A 19,637-nucleotide genomic window follows, 5' to 3' on the forward strand; every position below is an offset into this window, starting at 1 on the left:
TTGTCAGCTTTCTCCCAGCATTCAAGATGAACACATACTTTGACCACAGAGGGCATTCAAGATGAACACATACTTTGACCACGGAGGGCAGCTGAGGTTTGAGCTGCTTTTTGAGTGTCACTGGTGATCACTGAGGCATTCAGCAAGCTTCCTGCCGTGATAGTCAGGAGTCATCTGCACACCTGGCTCTCCTTGCCAAACCAAATTGCCTTTACTCTCCAACTTGCCCTTCCCTTGAGACTTAGGAGACATCACGAACCATTAGCATTGTCCTCTGAGCCTGATTTCGGTTTTGCCATCTTGTAAAGTGGGAGGATTAAAGTTGTGGCTTTGAGATGTTTTGACTATAGCTCAACAATCAGCCATAACAAATAGGTGGGACCCAGTATCACCTATGTGTATTCCCTGACCATGCCATGAGCGGTGCATTCTTATTGTTCTTTCCTGTTGTGTTTCTTTTAAAAATATGCTGGTGTGACTCTAAAGTGGCTTACAACTCATTAATGTGTTGTGACCAGCAGTTTGAAAGCCACAAATTAAAAAGAATTAATCAGAGTTACAGAAGGAAGTGACCTGGTGGATGAATTTAGGGCAAAAGGACTCTTTTATTTCTTCTTTTTATTTATTTTTTAATAGAGAACACTTAGCTCTCAAGGTTTATGTGGAATTTGGCATATAATAAAACTTGAGTACTTCAGTTGTTAATTTTGGAACAATAATTCTTAGGTTTCAAATGAGGTGACTTGTGCATAGAGAGAACCTCCAGGATAGGCCTCATGTAAGAAAATTGAAGGTAAGAATAGGTGACTACCTTGGGCTGGCTATACATTGTGTAAAGCAAGAATAAATGAAGATATTATAAAATATGAGATTGTTTAAACTATGAGTTAGGGTTGAGGCAGAGAGAGCAGGAGTCTAGTATTAATCAGTTACCTGTTGAGGGTTTGTTTAGCCCTTTGAAGATTATTTCCCAAGACTCACAGCTAGATTTCATTTCCCTTCATTGTAAAGTTTTATTCAGTTGTAACATATACAGCAAAGTGCACACATCAGAAAGATACCATATCATACAACTTTTTCACAGTGAAACTGTCTCAAAGTAAGTATCATCCAAGCCAGGGAAGATAATGTTATTAGTGCCCCGGAAATCTCTTCATGCCTTGTCAGGACAGAGCCATGGCCTTGATTTCTGCTGTCATCATTTAAAAAAAACATCTTTCTTGATTGGATGCATGTACTGTGAGATTCACGCATTCAAAGGGTACCCTAGTCTCTAGAATATTCAGAGCTGTGCAGTCAGCAGCACATGTAGAACATTTTCATCACCCCGAAAGAAACCTGGGGCCCATTAGCAGTCATTCCCCGTGTGAGTTAGTTTGTTGTTTATCTGACTGCACCAGGTCTTCGCTGTGGCAGGCAGGATCTTCAGTCTTCTTAGTTGCAGCAGGTAGGATCTAGTTCCCTGACGGTTTTGAATCCGGGCTCCCTGCAGCTTCTTAGCCACTGGACCACCAGGGAAGTCCCCCATTGTGATTTCTTTGATTCTCATTTCTCTATCCCATTCTACATTTGATAGACATTTGAGTTGTCTCCACTTTGGGTATGAATGCTGTACATGTATTTTTTGGTGAATTATAAATTTCTCTAGGGTCTATGTGAAGTTGAGAAATGTTTGGGTATGTGTGTACTCAGAAGGTAGTGCCAAAGAGTTTTCCGAGGGCTCGTGCCAGTCCACGGTGCCACATGCGGGACTCGAGGGGTCTTGGCCCCTCCTGGAATGTCCTTGGCCACCTCCACTTCAGCTCTTGTGACGGGCTAACATGGTATCGTGTTATGGTTTCACTTTGCGTTTTGCTGAGGAAAATTAAGTGGAGCATTTTTCATATGTACTTCATGGCCATTTGGATTTTAACTTTTGTGAAATCTTCTGTTCAAGATTTTACTTTTGTCCACTTTTTCCTACTGAATTCCTGGCCTTTTTCTTACTGACTTAACATAGTTCCTTATATGTTCTGGCTGAGCCCTGTGTTCAGTGTACGTTATAAATACTTTTACTCTGTGGCTTGACTTTATGTTAGGTTTTCTATGCATAGAGTTAGTCGCTCAGTTGTGTCCGAGACTCTGTGTGACCCCATGGACTGTAGCCCTCCAGGCTCCTCTGTCCATGGGATTCACCGGGCAAGAATACTGCAGTGGGTTGCCGTTCCCTTCTCCATTTCTCTGTGTAGGGGAAATAATCTTATCACTAGCTCAGATATTGACATAACCTTTGTCAGCTGTCTTTGCCAGATAGATTTTATAAAAAGTCATATGAATCCTAAATAATATAATCTTTGCATAGTACAGTGCCTGCGCATGGGATTTGAGAGGAGAGAAATGATGTGTTTTTGTATTATTGTTAAACATTGTAGTGGTACTAGATTGCCATTTCATTAAGACTTGGTTCATTTTTGCCATTCTCATAAGATATGTGTTAAGCATGTCAGCGTTCCCCTGAATGAGCTCGTGGGTATTGGCACCATGTTGCTTCAATTGCAGGAAAACCCGGACCCAGTGCGTGTTAATGGGAGTCCATAGACGACCAGGTTGTAGAGCAGACAGAGGTCGACCTGTGGTAGAGATTCGTGTCACTCTGTAGGACAGAGGCACCGAGCTCTTGTTCCTCTGAGTTACTCCCAAATCTCCACTAGGCTTAGGAGTGACTTTGAGAGGAATAAACTCTGGATACCTCTGTGGGTGTGAAAGATATCTGAGAAAACATACACTTGTGATTCTGTCATTCGGGGAGAAAGTGTCTTGGTATGCTTTTACTTGTTAACTACCCTCGTTCCTTCTAGGGCAGTAACTGACATTACACAAACTTGAGCCAAAAAGGTATGTATGGTTTTTGTCCTTTATAGAAAATTGCTTTTTGACTGACAGCCTCTCCCCTGCACCTGCCACACTCTGCTTTGGGATGAGGCTCTGCAGACCACGTTTCTCCTCCGCGAGGCTTTGTTACGTTCTACCTATCATGGGCCTCATGGGAGGCAAGAGCCCCGAGGAGGGAGGGAGGCCCTGTTCCTCCGTGTTCACTACCTGTCCCCAGTGGTGGTGGCCCAGCCGCAGGCCTGCAGCCCACGGTGACACTTGGCATTCCTAGCGGAGGTGGTCCCGCCCACAGCTTTTCCACACCTCTGTAGAACCATCGCAGCAGCAGCAGCCAGTGCTCCTCTTCAGACATTTGAATCCTAGCTCTGTGGGGTCCCGCCAAGTTCCTGAGGCACCCGAGCAGCATCCAGGCCTCAAAGGTCTGATTCCCAGCTCCTCAAGCCTCTAGGTCTTTCTTCAGAGTCCCTTGTCTTTGTTTGCAGCCCTGAGACCAGTGGCTCTTCCCGTGGTTCTCATCTCTGTGACACCTCAGGGTCCCCCTCTTCCTGTCACCTCTTCAGTTCTGGTTGACAGTCTTTTCTGTTACACTCTTTCTGTTAAATAACTGACATGCTCGGCCTCCGGATTGAACAGGCAGCCAGATTTCTGGTTCCTGCTTGAGGGGAAGTGTGATGGGTCCCCTTCCCACAGCCTTCAGCTCAGGTTGGCTTCCCTCCAGCACACGTGGACCTTGCTCCCAGATCGTGGGGTTCACCCCAAGTGTGAAGAACCAAGATGCTGGGGAAACTGGTGTTACCTCCTGTCTGGTCGTGAAGTCCTGTCCTTGGGCCCTCTCCCTTGAATTCCCTCTCTTCTCTGCCTCAGTCTCTTCAACACCTTCTCTCTGTTCATTCCTCTACTTCCTTTTACTTACTTGGCGTCTTCCTGGCTTTGCTCTTCTCCGTAATCCATCTGGAGTCCATCATCGTCACTCCAGTTTCTCACCAGGACCGTCTTCTCTCTTCCCCGTTGTCCTCCCCGGTCACATTGCCCCACACATCCGGGCCTGGCTCATTCCACTGACCCCCTAGCCCGCCGCGGTGCCACTGGAGGGGATTCCCACCCCGTGTCCGGTGTCCTCGGGCGCCAAGGGAGGCCTGGAGCGCGTGCCCCACACCCTCTCCTGTCGGGGCTGTTCTCCCCGTGACTGCTGCATCCCAATCCTCCTTCCCTTGTCATCTGGAAGGTGGCCTCACCTAGCCATCAAGGAGCTGGGCAGAAGCCCCGACTGTATTGAGGAGGAAAAACCAGAGGATGTCCTGTCCTGGATTCAAGTGACAAGGGTCTTTCCATGAAGGAAGCAAGAGGGATCAGCCATGCCCAGTGCTGCTGGTAAGTCACCTTACAGAATTAACTTAAGAGAATTAACCGCCTAAGAGAATTAACCCTTGGCGTGTGGAGTCATTCTTGACCTTGATAAGAGGGGTTTTGGTAGAGTGGGAGGAAGGGAAGCATTATTAGAAAGGGTTTGATGGCAAATAGAATGAATGGGTGAAAAAAGGAAACTACTTGTTTATGGGGATAAAGATTTATGGAGAGTAAAGTGGGTTTCTGATGAAAAAATAAATTTTGGTGCAGCTGCCCATGGATGCACCTTATCAGGTAACCTGCTGAACTGCAGGTTCATCCTCCTGAATTGCAGTACAGGCCCTTCAGCTCTTACCTGGGTAGATACTGACTGTGCTGGGAGTGGGACGCTGTGCAAGGCAGAGAGGTCGTGCCTCTGTCCGGTCAGCTTGTCTCTGCTGTCTCACCAGGCAGCCTCTTGAACGAGAGATACCTGAGGGATCCCACTGACACACTTGCTTATCTCCTATCTACCGGGCTCGTTTTACCTTCTTCCATTAGATGCAGAGGACCTGGGACCACTGCAGAAGATGCAGTGGAAGGCTGACTTCAGCTGTGGCCACTGCCTGCTGGCTGACCCCCATCAGGGCTTCTCTGATATTCCTCTTTTTAGAGGAATTTCATGTCTGAGCTTGAACTGGTATTTTGGGAGTAAGACCTGGCTATTTTTAATGCTTTCTACAGGAACCAGCTATTTACTTTGTGTTCTCTAGTAACCAAAATAATGACTCTTTGGGATTGCCTTGACACAGTGTAAGGGGTGTGTGTGTGTGTGTGTGTGTGTGTGTGTGTGTGTGTGTGTGTGTGAAAAGGGAAAGTTCCATCTTCCTGTGGGTTGGTTGCTTTCAGGTGATAGAGCTTAATAGGAGACAGTAGATTTGTTTCCTGAGCAGCGACATGTTTACATGTAAAAGACTTATTAACAGAAGATCCTGTTTGTTTGAAATCAGTGTTGATTATCTTTTGATAGGAGGCCCTGGTAGCTTTGCCAAGGACACACAGGCTTCGCTGTAAGATGCTGTCCTGATGGGCTCGCTTCCAGACAGACGCGCTTTGAGTCCGTTCTCAGTGGCTAGCTTCCCTTTTTGGGAGGGTTAGCCCACACTGGCGGCAGATGCTTCAGCCAGGCTCTCCATCCTGGAGTGCTTTTGCCTGTCAGATTTCTAGTTCCGTGCTAGTGAGGAGGTGCAGTGTGGGTTAGGGGGCCAGGGTGTGATGGCAGCAAAGGCTCCACTAAGTCAGCCCATTACCGCTGTGTCCCTCAGTGCAGGGCTTTGTACCTGAGGGCGCAGCGGGCTGTTGCTTTGGTGATAGGATTTGGAGGGTGAGGGAAAGTGTCTGAGCTGTGGTACAGTGAACAGCAGTGGTAGGAAAGAGGCTGAGCTGCCTGCCCATCTCCTCAGTTGGCCTGTCAAAAAAGGAGCCCGATGAGGACACAGGCAACCGATTTACATACAGCTCCCCGGAGCGGGCGTAGGCATTGATCAGTCAGACACAAACAGAATGTCCAAGAGGCAGCTGAGATCTTTTCATTTTGAAAATGCTTTAATAAGTGTTGACAACACTGTTTTGCAAAATGTAAAGGTACTATACAAATTCTTAATACAAAAAGAATAAATTAAAAGCAGATTTCTTTTTAATTCTGCAACTTTGTCTACAACATACATCTTTGTCATTGATTACAGATGAACAGAATCCAGTAAAATCATCTTACATGCTCTACAAGTCAGTTTCAGGAGCAACCTAATCCTTTCCTCCCCATTATTAAACTAGAGTCCGTTTTACACAACTTGTAATAAACTATTGACATGAATGTATATGTAAAACTTTACACCTAGTTAATTAAGCAGTAACTGGTCATTTGATAGCACCTGGATGGGGTTTGCTCTATGAAGAACTAAACTAATACTGAATGAAAACAAAGTGGAATTTGAACAGTTTCAACACTCACCTGCATATAAGAAAATTTAAAAACCCACCTGTCTCACAACAAAGTCTGATGTAGGTGTTTTCACCAGCCTTCTGACTAAACAGGCAGTTTCTTACACGTATCCAGAGAATCCAATAGGGACTTTATATCAGACCAGGGTTTCGTATTTCATCTTAGTTTGCTTTAAAGAAATAGGGAAATACAAAGAGCTTGCCAGTGCTTGTGTACAATAACTGTATCACTTCCCACCACACTGATCATGAATCATGTCAGTCTCACAGGACCAACGCTTTATGTACATCTTGTAGGAACACGAATGCAGCTCAACAGTAAAACCTGTTTTACTTAAACTCTGTCTTTGCTACCAGACTATAGGGATGTTTTTCTGAACTGTAATTCCACCTCCCTCCCCGACCTCCGCTCCTTTCTGCCTCCTGAATCCCAAACCCACGTGTTGAGAGAGAATTTTTGTCATTCCTTATCACCCAGCTGGGCTAAAGATCGAGTTGACTTCCAACTTGATTTCAAACTAGTGTCCATGTGTATGCCCTGTAGCCATAGAGGCTCGTCACCTCCTCTAGTTCCCTTTTTGACTTTTAACTCTGGCGCAGAGTTCAGTTTGATTATTTGTGCATCTTCTTTTGGGAGAAAGAATCTGGCCTCATAGAGACTTGTTTCCAAATGGGAAGGGAAAAAACTTGCTGTTTCTAACTCTTGACTGTCAAAAGTAAGAGCAACACCGCTCCCCCCCATGTCAATCCCCAGAATCCTTTAATAACATTATCATCAATTTTATTTACCCTGCAGGGTCTACCCCCAGAGTGTTCTGTGAATATTACTCCCTTCCGCAAGCTGGTATCACCAGCGCAGCCAAGGAGCCAGGCTCTGAACCGTCCTGACTGGCCCCAGCCTGCTCCGTGCCCCAGAGGAGTCCCACAGTGCTTCCCGAGCTGCAGCGGGTGAAATACCGCGGCTGTTGCGTTTTTAACCACTGAGTAAGTATCCATTCCTACCCTCCTGGTCTGGTAGAGTCTATTGTTATTCTTGGATTACATATACATTAAAAAAAAAAAAACCAAAAAAAACTTTTCTTTTTACGCTAAAGCTAGCTTCAGTTCTGCTTACCCACAAATCTATAGCCAACCCAGCTCCTGTCTGGCTGTCCACTGCCTTTCCAATAGGAAGTCATTATAAGTGAGAAAAAAATTAATCCCCCCCCCCCCCGCCCCGCACCTCCCCCCAACTTGCGCCAGGTAAGCACAGCGTCCTGTCTCTGTGGAGACCGTGTTTGTGCCATTTGAAACAAGCCAACTCAGAGTGTGCACTTGTTAGTATTAGAAAAGTATTTCGAGGCCTTTGAAGAAACAGATGGCTTTCCAGTTGTGTATTGAGCATAGCTCAACACACATGTAAACGGGCAGCTCCCACACACCTGTTTTCTCTCTTCCTTTTTTGGTACCTGCAGACCAACGTGATACATTAAGGTAGCTGATGGTGTCACAGGCATCCGGGCCCTCTGGGAGCTGATATATTTTTTCAACCCTGCTCTGCCTGCCAGCTAGTAGACACGTGAGTACAATCTTCCTATCTAAGGGCATAGTTGGGTTCTTGGAAGAAGTGACACATTGGTCACCGGGTGCGGAGAGATGTCGGATCTGAGCTCTGTCACACAAGTGCTAACAAACAGAAAATGGGCCATGACAGGTAAATACTTTAATGGATTGTAATGTGCTTTTTTCCCTTGGCTTCCCGTAAAAAATCAAATGAAACACCTTGTGCGAAAAAATAGGATACATTTTTACTGGTTGTTTTAATGAGAGAGAACCACTTTTGGCAACCATCACCTTATGCTTCCTACAGATCCCCAGAGGAAAGCAGCTCTGTGTCTTGGACTGAGCCCCCATGCAGACTGGGGTCAAGTGGACTCTCTGTTGCTCCCCACGGGGCTGTTCTTCGTGGCCAAGCTCGTGGAGATCCAAGTCAGCAATGCTAGATGAGGGCTCTCCAACTTGCCCATCACATTGGGTGAGTTTTCAGGCTCTCGGTGGAGAGGGAGGTGAATGTTCAGGGAAGGGTTACAGAGGGGGACACGTCACAGATGGTCGACTTCCACGTGTGGGATGTGGTAGCAGTTGAGGATTTAAGAGATTTCATTGCAGAAGGAATGTCTTCCTCTTGGGCCCTCTTAATTTTTGTGTGTGTGTGTTTTTTTAATCTTTGGCAGCATAGAACTGATTGTGATCCTCGGATGCATCTCTGACGTGTTCAGCTTCCTGTTTCCGTTCTTCCCCTCCCCCAACAGCCACTTCTCCTAGGAAATATTTCAGCTGAATAGTCCCCTGAGGCAGCCTCTTCACAACATGCTTGGATGGCCTACAGGTGGGCCTCGGCTTCCCTAGTCTTTCTGGATCACCCTGTACTAAGTCCCTTCCCTGGTCTCTCCAGTGCCACTGGTCCACAGGAATCCATGCCAACCAGCTTCCCCGCCGGTTCCTGGCCTGGGGGCTGTCATGGAGGGGTGGGGGGGCACCAAGATGCCATTGAGGACTGGTGCCTGGCTCTCTGGGCAAGAGAGCCAGGGGACACACAGTGGGACCGGAACCTTCCAGAATGTCTCCTCAGTCAGGTTTTTTGAGGGTGAGGGGTTGCGGAGACGGGAGGAAAAAAGTGCTGAGGGCTGAAGCTGGTGCAGGGAGACAGTGTGTCTGGGTAAGGCAAATGAGAGGCAGTGAGGTGATCTCAGAATGGTGGCGAGGCGGTCAGGTGGAGGCCGGCGGGCTCACACAAGGGTCCCGGGCTTGGCTTTTTCCTGCCCGTACCACTGGACATCAGCTAGGTCTGGATAGAGGGAGGAGTCCAGGAAACAGCTGTCACCGTAGCTCCTGCAGGGACCCAAGGAGAAGAGGAGACCGTTAGTGGGGAATGACACTTTGCAGCCTGCATTCAGAAGGACATGTTCACAGGGCCTGCGACAGTGCTGTGCACAGCAGACTCTCAGGGACTGGAAACATCCTTGCCCGTCTGTGGAGGGAGAGGGAGCGACCATGCAGCAGTCCTCGGGCTCAGGTGCATGTGGGAATCACCCGGGAACCTTTGAAACACTCCTGTCCGGGCCCCGCTAGCTTAATTGGTCTGGGTGTGCTTGTGTGGCAGGAGCTTTCAAAGCCCCCAGGTGACTCTCCGTGCAGCCAAGGCCTAGAACCTCTTAGGCTGGAGTCCTTAGGATTCTTTTCTTCTCGGGATAGTTGCTTGGTTTGTCCTCCTCAGACTCCAGGCATAACTAAGTTTACTAGATTTTTATTCTGTCCTGGTAGCACATTTGAAGTGGCAGGTTTCTCTGTAGTGAAACTGCAGTGATATTTTTGAATGGAGTCTTAAATGCTGTTTACTTGATAACATGTATTGTGTGATGATCAAAAAAGTGTTGAAAATATATAGGAAAGTGTACAGAAAGGCCATTAAAGATTTTCAGGTACGTGTCACGATGCAGGTTGGGTGGAGGTACGGTCATCCGTGGGTACCTGGAGGGGATTGGGTCCAGGAGCCCCCTGGATCCCAAAGTCCAAGGCTGCTTGAGCCCCTGATGTACGGACAGTGGCCCCTTCATATCTGCGGTTCCTGCTCAGCAGATAGGGAGGGCTGGCTGGCTGTGTATTTACTGGAAAAAATATCTGAGTGTAAGTGGACCTGTGCAGTTCACATCTGTGATGTTCAAGGGTCAGCTGTAGTTCTTAAGTATCAGGAGGCCATCACAGGGCTGTGTCAAAGCCCAGAACCATTACTTGGAAATCATTCCTTGGAAAAACAGTCCCTCTGCACTCATCCTGAGCCAGCTCTTGCAGGGCAAGATGAAGATCACACCTCATCTCAGTGAATATAGGCCTGAATTTGCCTAGGAGGCTCCCAGAGGCTGGCTCAGAAAGGCGACCCTGGCACCTGAGGAGAGGGTTCCTGCCTTCCTCTCCTATCCTGCTCTGCAGGCCCTGATGTGGGGACGGCTGACCCCCGCGCCTTGTACGGAAGCAGCCGTAGGCAGGATGGCCTGGATCACCTCTTGCGCTTTGCGTTCGTGCTGAGCTTCTACTTCTAGTAACTCCAGAGTTCACTTGTGCTGATTCCAAACCTGCAGGCCTCTAACCTCAGCCTTCGGTTTGGAGTAACATTCCTGTGAGTGACATTGGTCGGGGCTTCTCGGTTAGTAGGTCTGGGTGGTGTTCAGGCTGGATTTTTGAGTTTGACCTCCCAGAGCACATGCTGCTGGGGGTAGAAACACCTGTCTGGAAACAGCATAAATGTCAGAAGGGGATCTCTCCCCTTGCCCGCTGCTGACCCTCCCCATGCCCAGTGCTGGGGCAGGAGGAGATGCAGACAACAGTGGGTTTAAGAGCATCTTACACACAACGTCGTATCCCAGTTTATGACTGAGAATAAGCCATTATCACCATTTTTGTTTGATTTGCTGTCATTTTTCTAGGAACAAGGGGATGAAGGCATTCTGGATTTTGTGAAGGTTTCTCATCTGGCTTTTTAAAAAAACACATCAATGCGGCAAGACCCAAGGCCTCTGGGAGCATTCTGTGGCCTTTAAAGAAAGTCCTGTGCCTGGATCCCCTGAAATGTATGCTGGAGTTAATATGCTGAAAGGTGGCTTCAGAAGCAAAGTGACACCAAGGTCCTCGATTCTGGAACTGGCCATCATCACTGTCTTCAGGTGATAAGTGGCTGACTCCATCACACCCACCCTGTACACTCTCCTCCTGACACAACTGACCTTACCGTTGTGCCTGAGAGACTTTCCATGGCAGAAGGTGGTTGGACCCCACGTGGACATATGCTGTTTACTGGGGGGGTGGGCGAGCCCTCTCTCTCTGTGTTGATCTGGTGGTGCCTTCCACCAGTGTGTCCGCCCTACCCTCACTGAGGGGAGCCAAGTGGCCCAGGGGCACCAGTGGAGTCCTCTAACCCCAGTCACTGGTCAGAGATGGGCAAGTGACTGAGTGTGGACAAGTGGCTTTCTCAGTACAAGGCTGACCACTTCTCCTGAGGAGGTGACCACCAGGGGCAGGAAGGAAAGGCAGAGATGAAAAGAGAACCGGCAAGCTCCTTGTTTGCCCTCAGCCGCGAGGCAGGTGCTATTACGCAAAACCCTCTAGTTTATAAAAGAACATGCGTACATGCTAAGTTGGTTACTGTGCCCTCCCCTCCAGGGGATCTTCCTGACCCAGGGATCGAACCCATGTCTCTTACATTTCCTGTGCTGGCAGGTGGGTTCCTTACCACTAGCACCACCTGGGAAGCCCTTATAAAAGAACAGTTGGGTCCAAGTCATGTTTCTGGAAGCTGGAATAAATTAAGGTTAGCTGCTCAGTTGTGGAGAAGACACTTAAGGCTTTTCATTCACCTAAGCTCCCCATACCCTTGCTTCTCTTTTCCCTTCTGATAAGAATTACCTCCCTGAAGTTTCTAAGAGCTAGCCTGGGTTAGAGTTCCTGGAGGAGACCAGGTGGAACATTCCCATCTCAAAGGCACCGGAAAAGAATGGGAGTTCCTCCAAGAAGGACTTTCCTTTCCTAAATCCAGGTCTTTTACAGTGTCTTCACCTCCCCCCTTTTGAGATGAAGAGGGGTTGCCTAGGGATTGATAAAAGGTTGGTTGAGCTTTGAATGGCTTCTAGAGCTGTATTTCTGCTCTTGTAGAGACTAGGTTTGTAAGACAGGACTGTTTCTAATTCCCCAAGGAATTGGTTGCAACTTGAATGAATGAAGCCAACAGGATTTTTACTTAGTTGAATTTTTTTTTTTAACAGCGGTGACAGCCTTGGGATCCCAAGAGTACTTCAGAGTCCAAGGTTCCTCTGTTTTGGGTTCTCTCCAACTTTATTCTGGATTTGGACAAAGACAGATTGTCCTTCTGGTGAGTACTTTTTTAGTTTCTGAATTAGAGTGCACTTGGTTTACATTTAAACATGTAGTTTTTCTGAGAGAAAAATTAAAACAAAAATTGGAGGGCATGGGTCAAACACCTGATGAGAGACAACCATCTCCAGAGCCCAGGCTCCCAGATAGGAAAATGTGGTCACGGCCCAGAAGGGGCACAAGGTCACTGGCCACCTGCAAGAAAATTGAGTGTATTGAGGAAGCCCTGGTTGGGGGTCTTGACATACAGGGCACCCGGCCATCTACCAGGAAAAGGAAGTATCCTTGAGAGACAGACTGTCAGACCCGAGTCCTGGCCCTCAGTTTACCCGAGGCTGTCGAGGATTTTCTGTGCTCTAGGAAAAACTCCACAAATGGATCCCAGTCACCTAAATGTTTCAGGAGTGCCCTCCCCACCCCACCACCTTAGGAACTATCCCCAACAGTTTTATGTTAAAAAACATTGTGGTCTCTCCACTTGCACATGGACTGCTCTTACTGAAGATAAACTAGAATAAGGGCGGTCACCAGGAGGAATGTTCTTGTTACACAAGTTTGTTCACTTCAGGAGTCCACATCAAACAAGTGGAGTGGGATGCCTAGTTTAGTCGGTATGATAAAGCTTGCAAAAAGCTTCAAAATTCCCAAATAGCTTCACTGAAACTCACTGCAAAAGGCTAATAAAAAACTTACAGACACAAGAGATACCTAAAGTAAGAGTAAAACTTTAACTCCTCCCGCTCCCCTCTGTCCTCCTGGATTCATTCCGCTTGTCCTCTGTCTGCATTCTCTCTCCACTCTGAAGAGACTGCGAGATTGTAACAAAAGCCTGTCAAGTTAGTGCTTGTACAGACACCCCTAAATCTATCCCCTCTGGGGAACCACCCACTCCCATACCCTGGGCTCTCCCAGGGTTGATGGGACTTCATGGGATTCTCCTGTAACTGCTTCCAGTTATTCCCTTCCAAAGCCAAGGGGAAACTAATAATAAAATTAATGGAAAACCTTGCTGAATCTCAGTAGCTAGTGAAGCTGCACTCTAAACCCCACTTGTTCCAGAGCCTGCAGATGGGATCCTGGTCAATCCGGCAGACAGCAGCCAGGGTGAGCATCCTGACCAGAGTCAGTTCTCCCGAATCTGCCTGCCACGGCCAGCTGAGAGAGAAAGGTGAACTTTCACATCCCTCCCTTTCCAAATCCAGACACACTGATTGATCTTTTCTCTCTCAGGGGCCATTCAGGTTGGGCGAATACCACAGAAATGTAAATTGCACCCGTCGGTAGCTGAGGTCCTGCCTGATGGGTGCCAGCCCTTAGGGGGAACTGAGTCTTCCCTTTTGGTTATGGGAGTGGCTCGGGATCTGGGAGGGTGGTATCCTTGGCACCCTCTTTGGGAATGCCTCTTGCGTCCATGAGGTCTTTCAGTATGGCCAGGAATATTTATTGTTTGTCCTCCTGACAAGATATTTAAAAGGTTGTTTAAATGGCTCTATGGTCAGAAGTTGGCCATACTGGAAGCTGATATTCAGAGCCTACTGGGGATAAAGTTCCTAAGTCAAAATGGAACTGTGTACCCAGAGGGAAAGAAAAACATTGCAAAGACAAAGCTCTACATCTGGAGCATAGAAATCTATTGAATTCCATCATAGTCAATCTTCTTCATGATCTAAAGAAGCAAACAGAAGATGATACAGTTGGAGGCATGGGACAGCCTGTGATGTCATTCACAGTGCAACCTGTCCTTTGTCTTATAAACCTAGTCTTTACAAAAATAGAAACGCAGGTTTAGAAGCAAATCAAAGGCCACCTATTCTATCAATCTCCAAACTACTCTTTTCACTTCAGAATGCTTGTAGACATTGTAAAAGATCTGAATTTAAGAAAGAAAAGTCCTTGAAGGAACTCCCATTTTGAGCAGGTAAGTTTCACTTACTCCAATGTCCAGAAACAGGATTTGGATAAAACAGTTCTTCTATAAACTAGCAAGTTCTGCTTTACTGTACCTGTCTCAAGGCTAAAATTTTAAAACCAAAGCTTCCCGACCTCTGCATCTGTCTGTATGTTTGTGTATGTACGTGGTAGGTTTGTAATGTGTTTCTGCCTCTGATGGGTACTGTATAATGTTTGTAAAAAATGCATCTAATTGGCTTAAAGAAAAATGATTATCAAATTAAGTATTCTAAAACTCAGAAATTTTCAAAGTCACATCATATGGGATAAATCAAGAGCTATCTTATGTTTGTTGGTTTGATCAAAGTAGGTGTGTTAAATATTGATATAATGCAGACATAATTTGATTCTACCTGTGTTTACTAGTCAAATAAGTTCATGTTATCTTGGTTACAAAATGTGTCCATAAAAAGACAAGACATTGGCTAGCTGTTTAATGGCTAGAGAAAATTTCTAATTAAACATAATTGTTAACAACAAATAAACAAACGGAGAAATACGTATTGGTCATGAGCTGTATGTTTTTCTCTGGGTAGAAGCATTTTCCTGTTGATAAGCAGCTGCCTGTGTTGTAGCAAAGAAATGACTTCAAAACATCCTCCCTGTATGGGGCACCGCCATCATTTCTGCACAGTGACTGAGACTCACTTCACTGGCACAGCCTAAGAACTCTGCAGAGTCCCTGCTTCTGCTGTACAGGCTGCCTTCAGGACAGGACAGAAGACTGGTGACATCACTAAAACTCAGTGAGGAGGTGACCAAGGTGCTGTCCCTGGGCCTTCTGAATCTCAGGGCCCCTGCCTTCGAAAAACAGAGGCTCACTCCCTCTGCCTCATTCTCTGCACTCTGACCCTCACATTACCCAGCAGAACCTATCAAAAAATTGCTGGTCATCTATTGTCAGTTCCTCCTAAGGCTGAAGAAACTTACTCTGAACAAGATTATAACCTGCCACTGATACCACTCGTCCACTACTTCCTGGAGAATATGTCCACTGAAAAAGACACCAGCTGAAGGACTCCTGCTCCTCTCCTGGGAAATGACCTTTTCTGGTACTGCTCACCAGTCCCTGCACAGCTAAGCTTGAAAACCTCTGTCCCACCTACAAGGAGTCACAGGACCTGACTGGACAGCAGAGCCATCTGCGATCTCAGCCTCAGGCTTTCCTGGCAGCAGAAGCAGATGATGTGGACAGCGGTCCCCAGATGCCGGGCCAGGCCTGCGTAACCTGATTTCTACCACTGTTCTCCTTTACTATGAAATTCATGGCGGGGCGGGGGAGGGGGAGTTATTAACACATTATTGACCAGAGACATATCAATACACTTTTAGAGGTGACACAATTAATATCACCGTGAGAAACTGTTAGAGCTTAAAATTGATCAAGGGTTCATTATAAAACTTGTGATCATCGTGATCACATTTTGCTCTGTTAGGTTTCTGTTCCCACCTTGTGTATAAGTGTGACATTTTAAAAAATGACACATTGCAAAATTTTGAGTGAAGAATTTTATGCAGGTATTTCCTCTGATTGTCCAAGTGACATCTATACTAGTGTCTTGAAAGATGGTAGTTCTTCAGAATATAGTTCTGATTCAGACATTTAATTAGACCAACAAGGAGACAAAAAACCTGAGTGATTGATTCTGATAAAGAAAGTGAACATGAAACTCACAGTGCTGGAGAATGCTCCTTTGCTTCTACAGAAGAGTGGATGGAAGGCAACATTGCATGAAAATTAGAAGACTTTACAGGTGTGTCAGATGTAATAACCCATAAAGTGTTAGTGACACAACAGTTTTTGGCCAGCCAGATCACCAGCCACAAGCATTAGTTTCTGCAAAACTCCCCTGGTCAATAATGAGTTAACCAGACTCCTCCACTTACCCATTTTCTCTTCTGTTTGCCTGCTTCTGTTGCTCCCTGATCAGGAGGATAACGCCTTGCCTGTGTCTCCCGGGTGACTGACTGCCCAGGGAAGAGACCTTTCAGACTCTGGATCTGCCATTTAAAACCCCAATCTGTCCATGATGTTGGCAACTTCCTGGTCTGCCTGTAACCTGATTTTTCCCCTATCCTTAGTGCGATCATACACACCGATGTCAACTACAAAGTTAAAACTTTTGCAGCCAAGCTTCCTGGTGCCTCTTTTTACCTTTCTCTGATTAGAACTCAACTTGCCCAAGTTAACACACACATCTTGTCAACTGTAGTACCGTTGTACCCCATTTCCTTACGGTTATCTTAAATCAGACTTCAAAGGATCTCTTACCTTATGAAAAATGTTACACTAATTAGTTTTATTGTTTAGGTACACAGGACACATTGTCAACTAACTGATGATAAACCTTTTTGGGTTATTTGTATGGATGCATGTTATTAATATAATTAAGTACTCTAGAAATTGTGTGAAATTTCTAGAAATCTATCTTGGTATAATGTTATCGATCATAATTCTGGTTATCTTAAAATGTTGTCTATCACATATCTGGAGAAAAACATCTGTAAGGACACATGCACCCCAGTGTTCACTGTAACACTGTTTATAATAGCCAAGACAAGGAAGCACCCTAAATGTCTATCAACAGGGGAACAGGTAAAGATGTGGTACATACACACAATGGGCTATTACTCTGCCCTTAAAAAGAGGGAAGTAATGCCATTTGCAACAACATGGATGGACCTAGAGATTGTCACACTGAGTGAAGTAAGCCAGACAGAGAAGGAGAAATATCCTATGACGTCCCTTATGTGTGGAATCTAAAATCAAATGGTAACAAATGAACTTAGTTGGAAAACAGAAATAGACTCACAGACTCAGACTCACAGGTCGCCAAGGGGGCGGGATAGATAGGGAGTTTGGGATGGACACGTATACACTGTCCATCAGTGTGGACATGTACACAACATCCATCACACAATATGACCAACAAGGACCTACTGTGCTGCACAGGGAGCTCTGCTCAGTGTCATGTGGCAGCCTGGATGGGAGGGGTTTGGGGAGAATGGATACATGTAGTATATGTATGGCTGAGTCCCTTTGCTGTCCACCTGAAACTATCACAACATTGTTAATTTGAGCATTTTTAAGTTATTTACAGACAGATCTTTTACCCTAATGCTTTTGCAGAAGTGAGATTCATGGAAAGTAACCTACCATGAGCTCTTGATGGCCACATGGCTGCCCAATCACAAGGCATCAAACCTTGGGTAGAGACGTTACAACGGATGAAGGCTCCACCTACCTTCTGGTCCCTCCCCTCCTGCGCAAAAGCTGGCAATCTCAAACGAAACTGACTAGGGAGAGAAGTGGCCACCACAGAGGTAAGACTGCTTCCTCCCAAAATGTCAGATCAAGGACATTTCTTTCCATTCCTCCTTCACTCTCTGACCCTCCTTTTCCTAACTGTTACCCTGTGAAGGTTTTTTATCATTCTTCTGTCCATCCTTCTGCTTTGGAGAGAGAATGCCATTTTCCCCACATCTCAGACCACTGCAAAGGGGGACGAATCCAAACCTCCAGACGACTGTTTGAATGATTAACACTATGATGCTGGTGACCACGTACTTGTGCCCATCACAGCTCCTCCCTGATTTCCAGGGCCTTGGTTTCTCTGGAGAAGCTCAGCCAGTCCCACTCCTTAGCCCGGGGGTCTGCTTTCCTGTCTCTGGTTATCGACTCAGGGAACCTTGCATCCAGGCTGTGTACAGAGAAAGCAACATAGGCAAGGGAGACCAGAATAAAGCCACCTGTGCTGTCTACAGACCCTTCCCTTTTACTGGCTTCCAGGGCTTCACCTTCCAAGTCCCAAGCCACAGACTCAACACGAATTCCCAGGCAGGAGTCAGATATTTCAGAATTTGCTTTCTTTGGCAGATCCCTCATCCCCTGGCCAAGAGCTGATGCAAAGGAGGCCACGATCAGCAATCTCTCCTTACCTCCCGAAGATACTGCAGACCCTGCTGGTAAAGCAACAGCTGCCCAATAAAAAATCTAGACTGACCAGAGTTGTTCTTGATGAGACAAGCCTCTGACAGCCTCTAGTCAAGCAAGGAGGTGTCTGTGCTGTGACCCACACCCCTGTACCTGGATCGACACTTCGCGGGAAGGGGAGACTCAGCCACAGAAGACTACTGAACAAGCCCAGCACTTTCTTAGGCCAGCAGCCCAACCAACACAGTCGTTCTCTGGGGGTCATTCTGGTTACAAGAGTAGTCACCGTAGGGTGCTGTGTTCTCTCAAAACCTTTCAATACAGCTTTGCAGCCACAGGCAGCCAAGCACATGCTCTCCCTCGAACAGAACATCAGAAAAGGAACAGAATGACTGACTGAAAGAATGTGAACCCAGTGTCATGACCTGTGAAGACCACACAGAGATTCAACAAAAAGCCGGTAAGAACCCCAGAGCCATAGCTGGGGGTAGCCCTACTGCCTTACATCTGGATCATTTGGATGAAAAGGGGAGAACTGTTAAAAACAGCAGACCCGAAATGCACTTGTATAGGCTAAGCCCCACGTCATCACACCGAGACTTGACTTTACAGTTCCAGCTCCCCCAGCAATGGAATCCCCCAATCCACACGACAAGGACGTCACCTGCCAGACACCTGCTTTCCCCGCCTGCCTCTTCACCTGGTGTAACTGCCTGTGCTTGCCTACACGTCTCTGCCTTTTGTGCAGCATCTCGGAGCTCCTTGCTTTCTGCTGGACTGGAAGCTCCTTGATTCACAAATCACTGAAATAAAGCCAGTAGGATCTTTCAAATTTACTCAGTTGAATTCTGTTCTTTAATACCACCTTCCTCGCAAAGGCCAAGCCCGTTTTCCGAATTCCCCCATCTGTCAGCTCAGGGCATCTGCAGCAAAAGTTGTTCTTTGTCTCTCCTTCTGTTGAGGATTTGCCCCACCCTATTTTTCAGACTGAGCTCTAGCTCTTTTCTCTACAGCAAGAAGGCGCTGTCTTGTTCCCCCACACATCCCTGCTTGTTTCTACATCTGTGCTTTCGCCCTTGGAAGGGTGTTCCTCAGCCTCTGCCTGTCAAAGCCCCTGCTCCCACCCTGGGCCTTTGAAGCCAAGTTCACACAGCATCTCTAGAAATTCAGAGTTTTGAATACATAAGTGCTACAAGAGTTAGCACTGCCATCTTTTGATTGAGTAAACTTACCATTCAGAAGTGGCTTTAAAAGAAGTTGTATCATTATCTTCTTAGTTAACCCTTGAAATGCTATTAATTTCAATACTTTGTCACCCTTTAAGAATAGGAACCAGACCAAGTGTTCACATTTTTATGCCCACTGAAGCAGGGCTTTGCAAATTCCAACATGCAGGTGATTCACCCAGGGGTCCTGTTAAAATGCAGATTTGAATTCTGTAGGTCCAAGAGTCTACCTTCTAACAAACTCCTGGCTGACATGGGGGACAAGGCTTGTCTGTGGACCCCATGCTGGAATGCACAGCATTTGGTAGAGTAGACAGCTGTCACTAAAAAACACTGGGAGGAACTCATGGGTGATAGATGCTTCTAGACCAACTCAGTCTGCCCCTGGTGTTTTGAGATGTAAACTGCACGATGCTATTCTTTTC

At 46.6% G+C, this 19,637-nt stretch overlaps 1 protein-coding gene and 1 long non-coding RNA gene across 2 annotated transcripts in view; one reads left to right on the forward strand and one right to left on the reverse strand.

Annotated features, from left to right (window-relative positions):
* Positions 1-4,074: 4,074 nt before the first annotated feature.
* On the forward strand, positions 4,075-18,790 carry LOC138091901 (uncharacterized). Its single transcript, XR_011145944.1, has 9 exons — positions 4,075-4,242; positions 6,995-7,182; positions 7,653-7,756; positions 8,048-8,212; positions 8,412-8,566; positions 10,662-10,898; positions 11,994-12,100; positions 17,183-17,376; positions 17,930-18,790. It is a non-coding gene; the product is annotated as an uncharacterized lncRNA (long non-coding RNA).
* Positions 7,449-19,637, reverse strand: part of FRMD4A (FERM domain containing 4A) — a 367,797-nt gene continuing 355,608 nt past the window's right edge. The window contains exon 23 of the mRNA XM_068987913.1: positions 7,449-9,069. Coding sequence (XP_068844014.1) covers positions 8,967-9,069 — 103 coding nt within the window. The 3' untranslated portion in view covers positions 7,449-8,966. The remainder of the gene's footprint in view (positions 9,070-19,637) is intronic.

The sequence above is a fragment of the Capricornis sumatraensis genome, chromosome 15 (genome assembly GCF_032405125.1).
Source record: "Capricornis sumatraensis isolate serow.1 chromosome 15, serow.2, whole genome shotgun sequence".
In the NCBI taxonomy this organism is placed as follows: domain Eukaryota; kingdom Metazoa; phylum Chordata; class Mammalia; order Artiodactyla; family Bovidae; genus Capricornis; species Capricornis sumatraensis.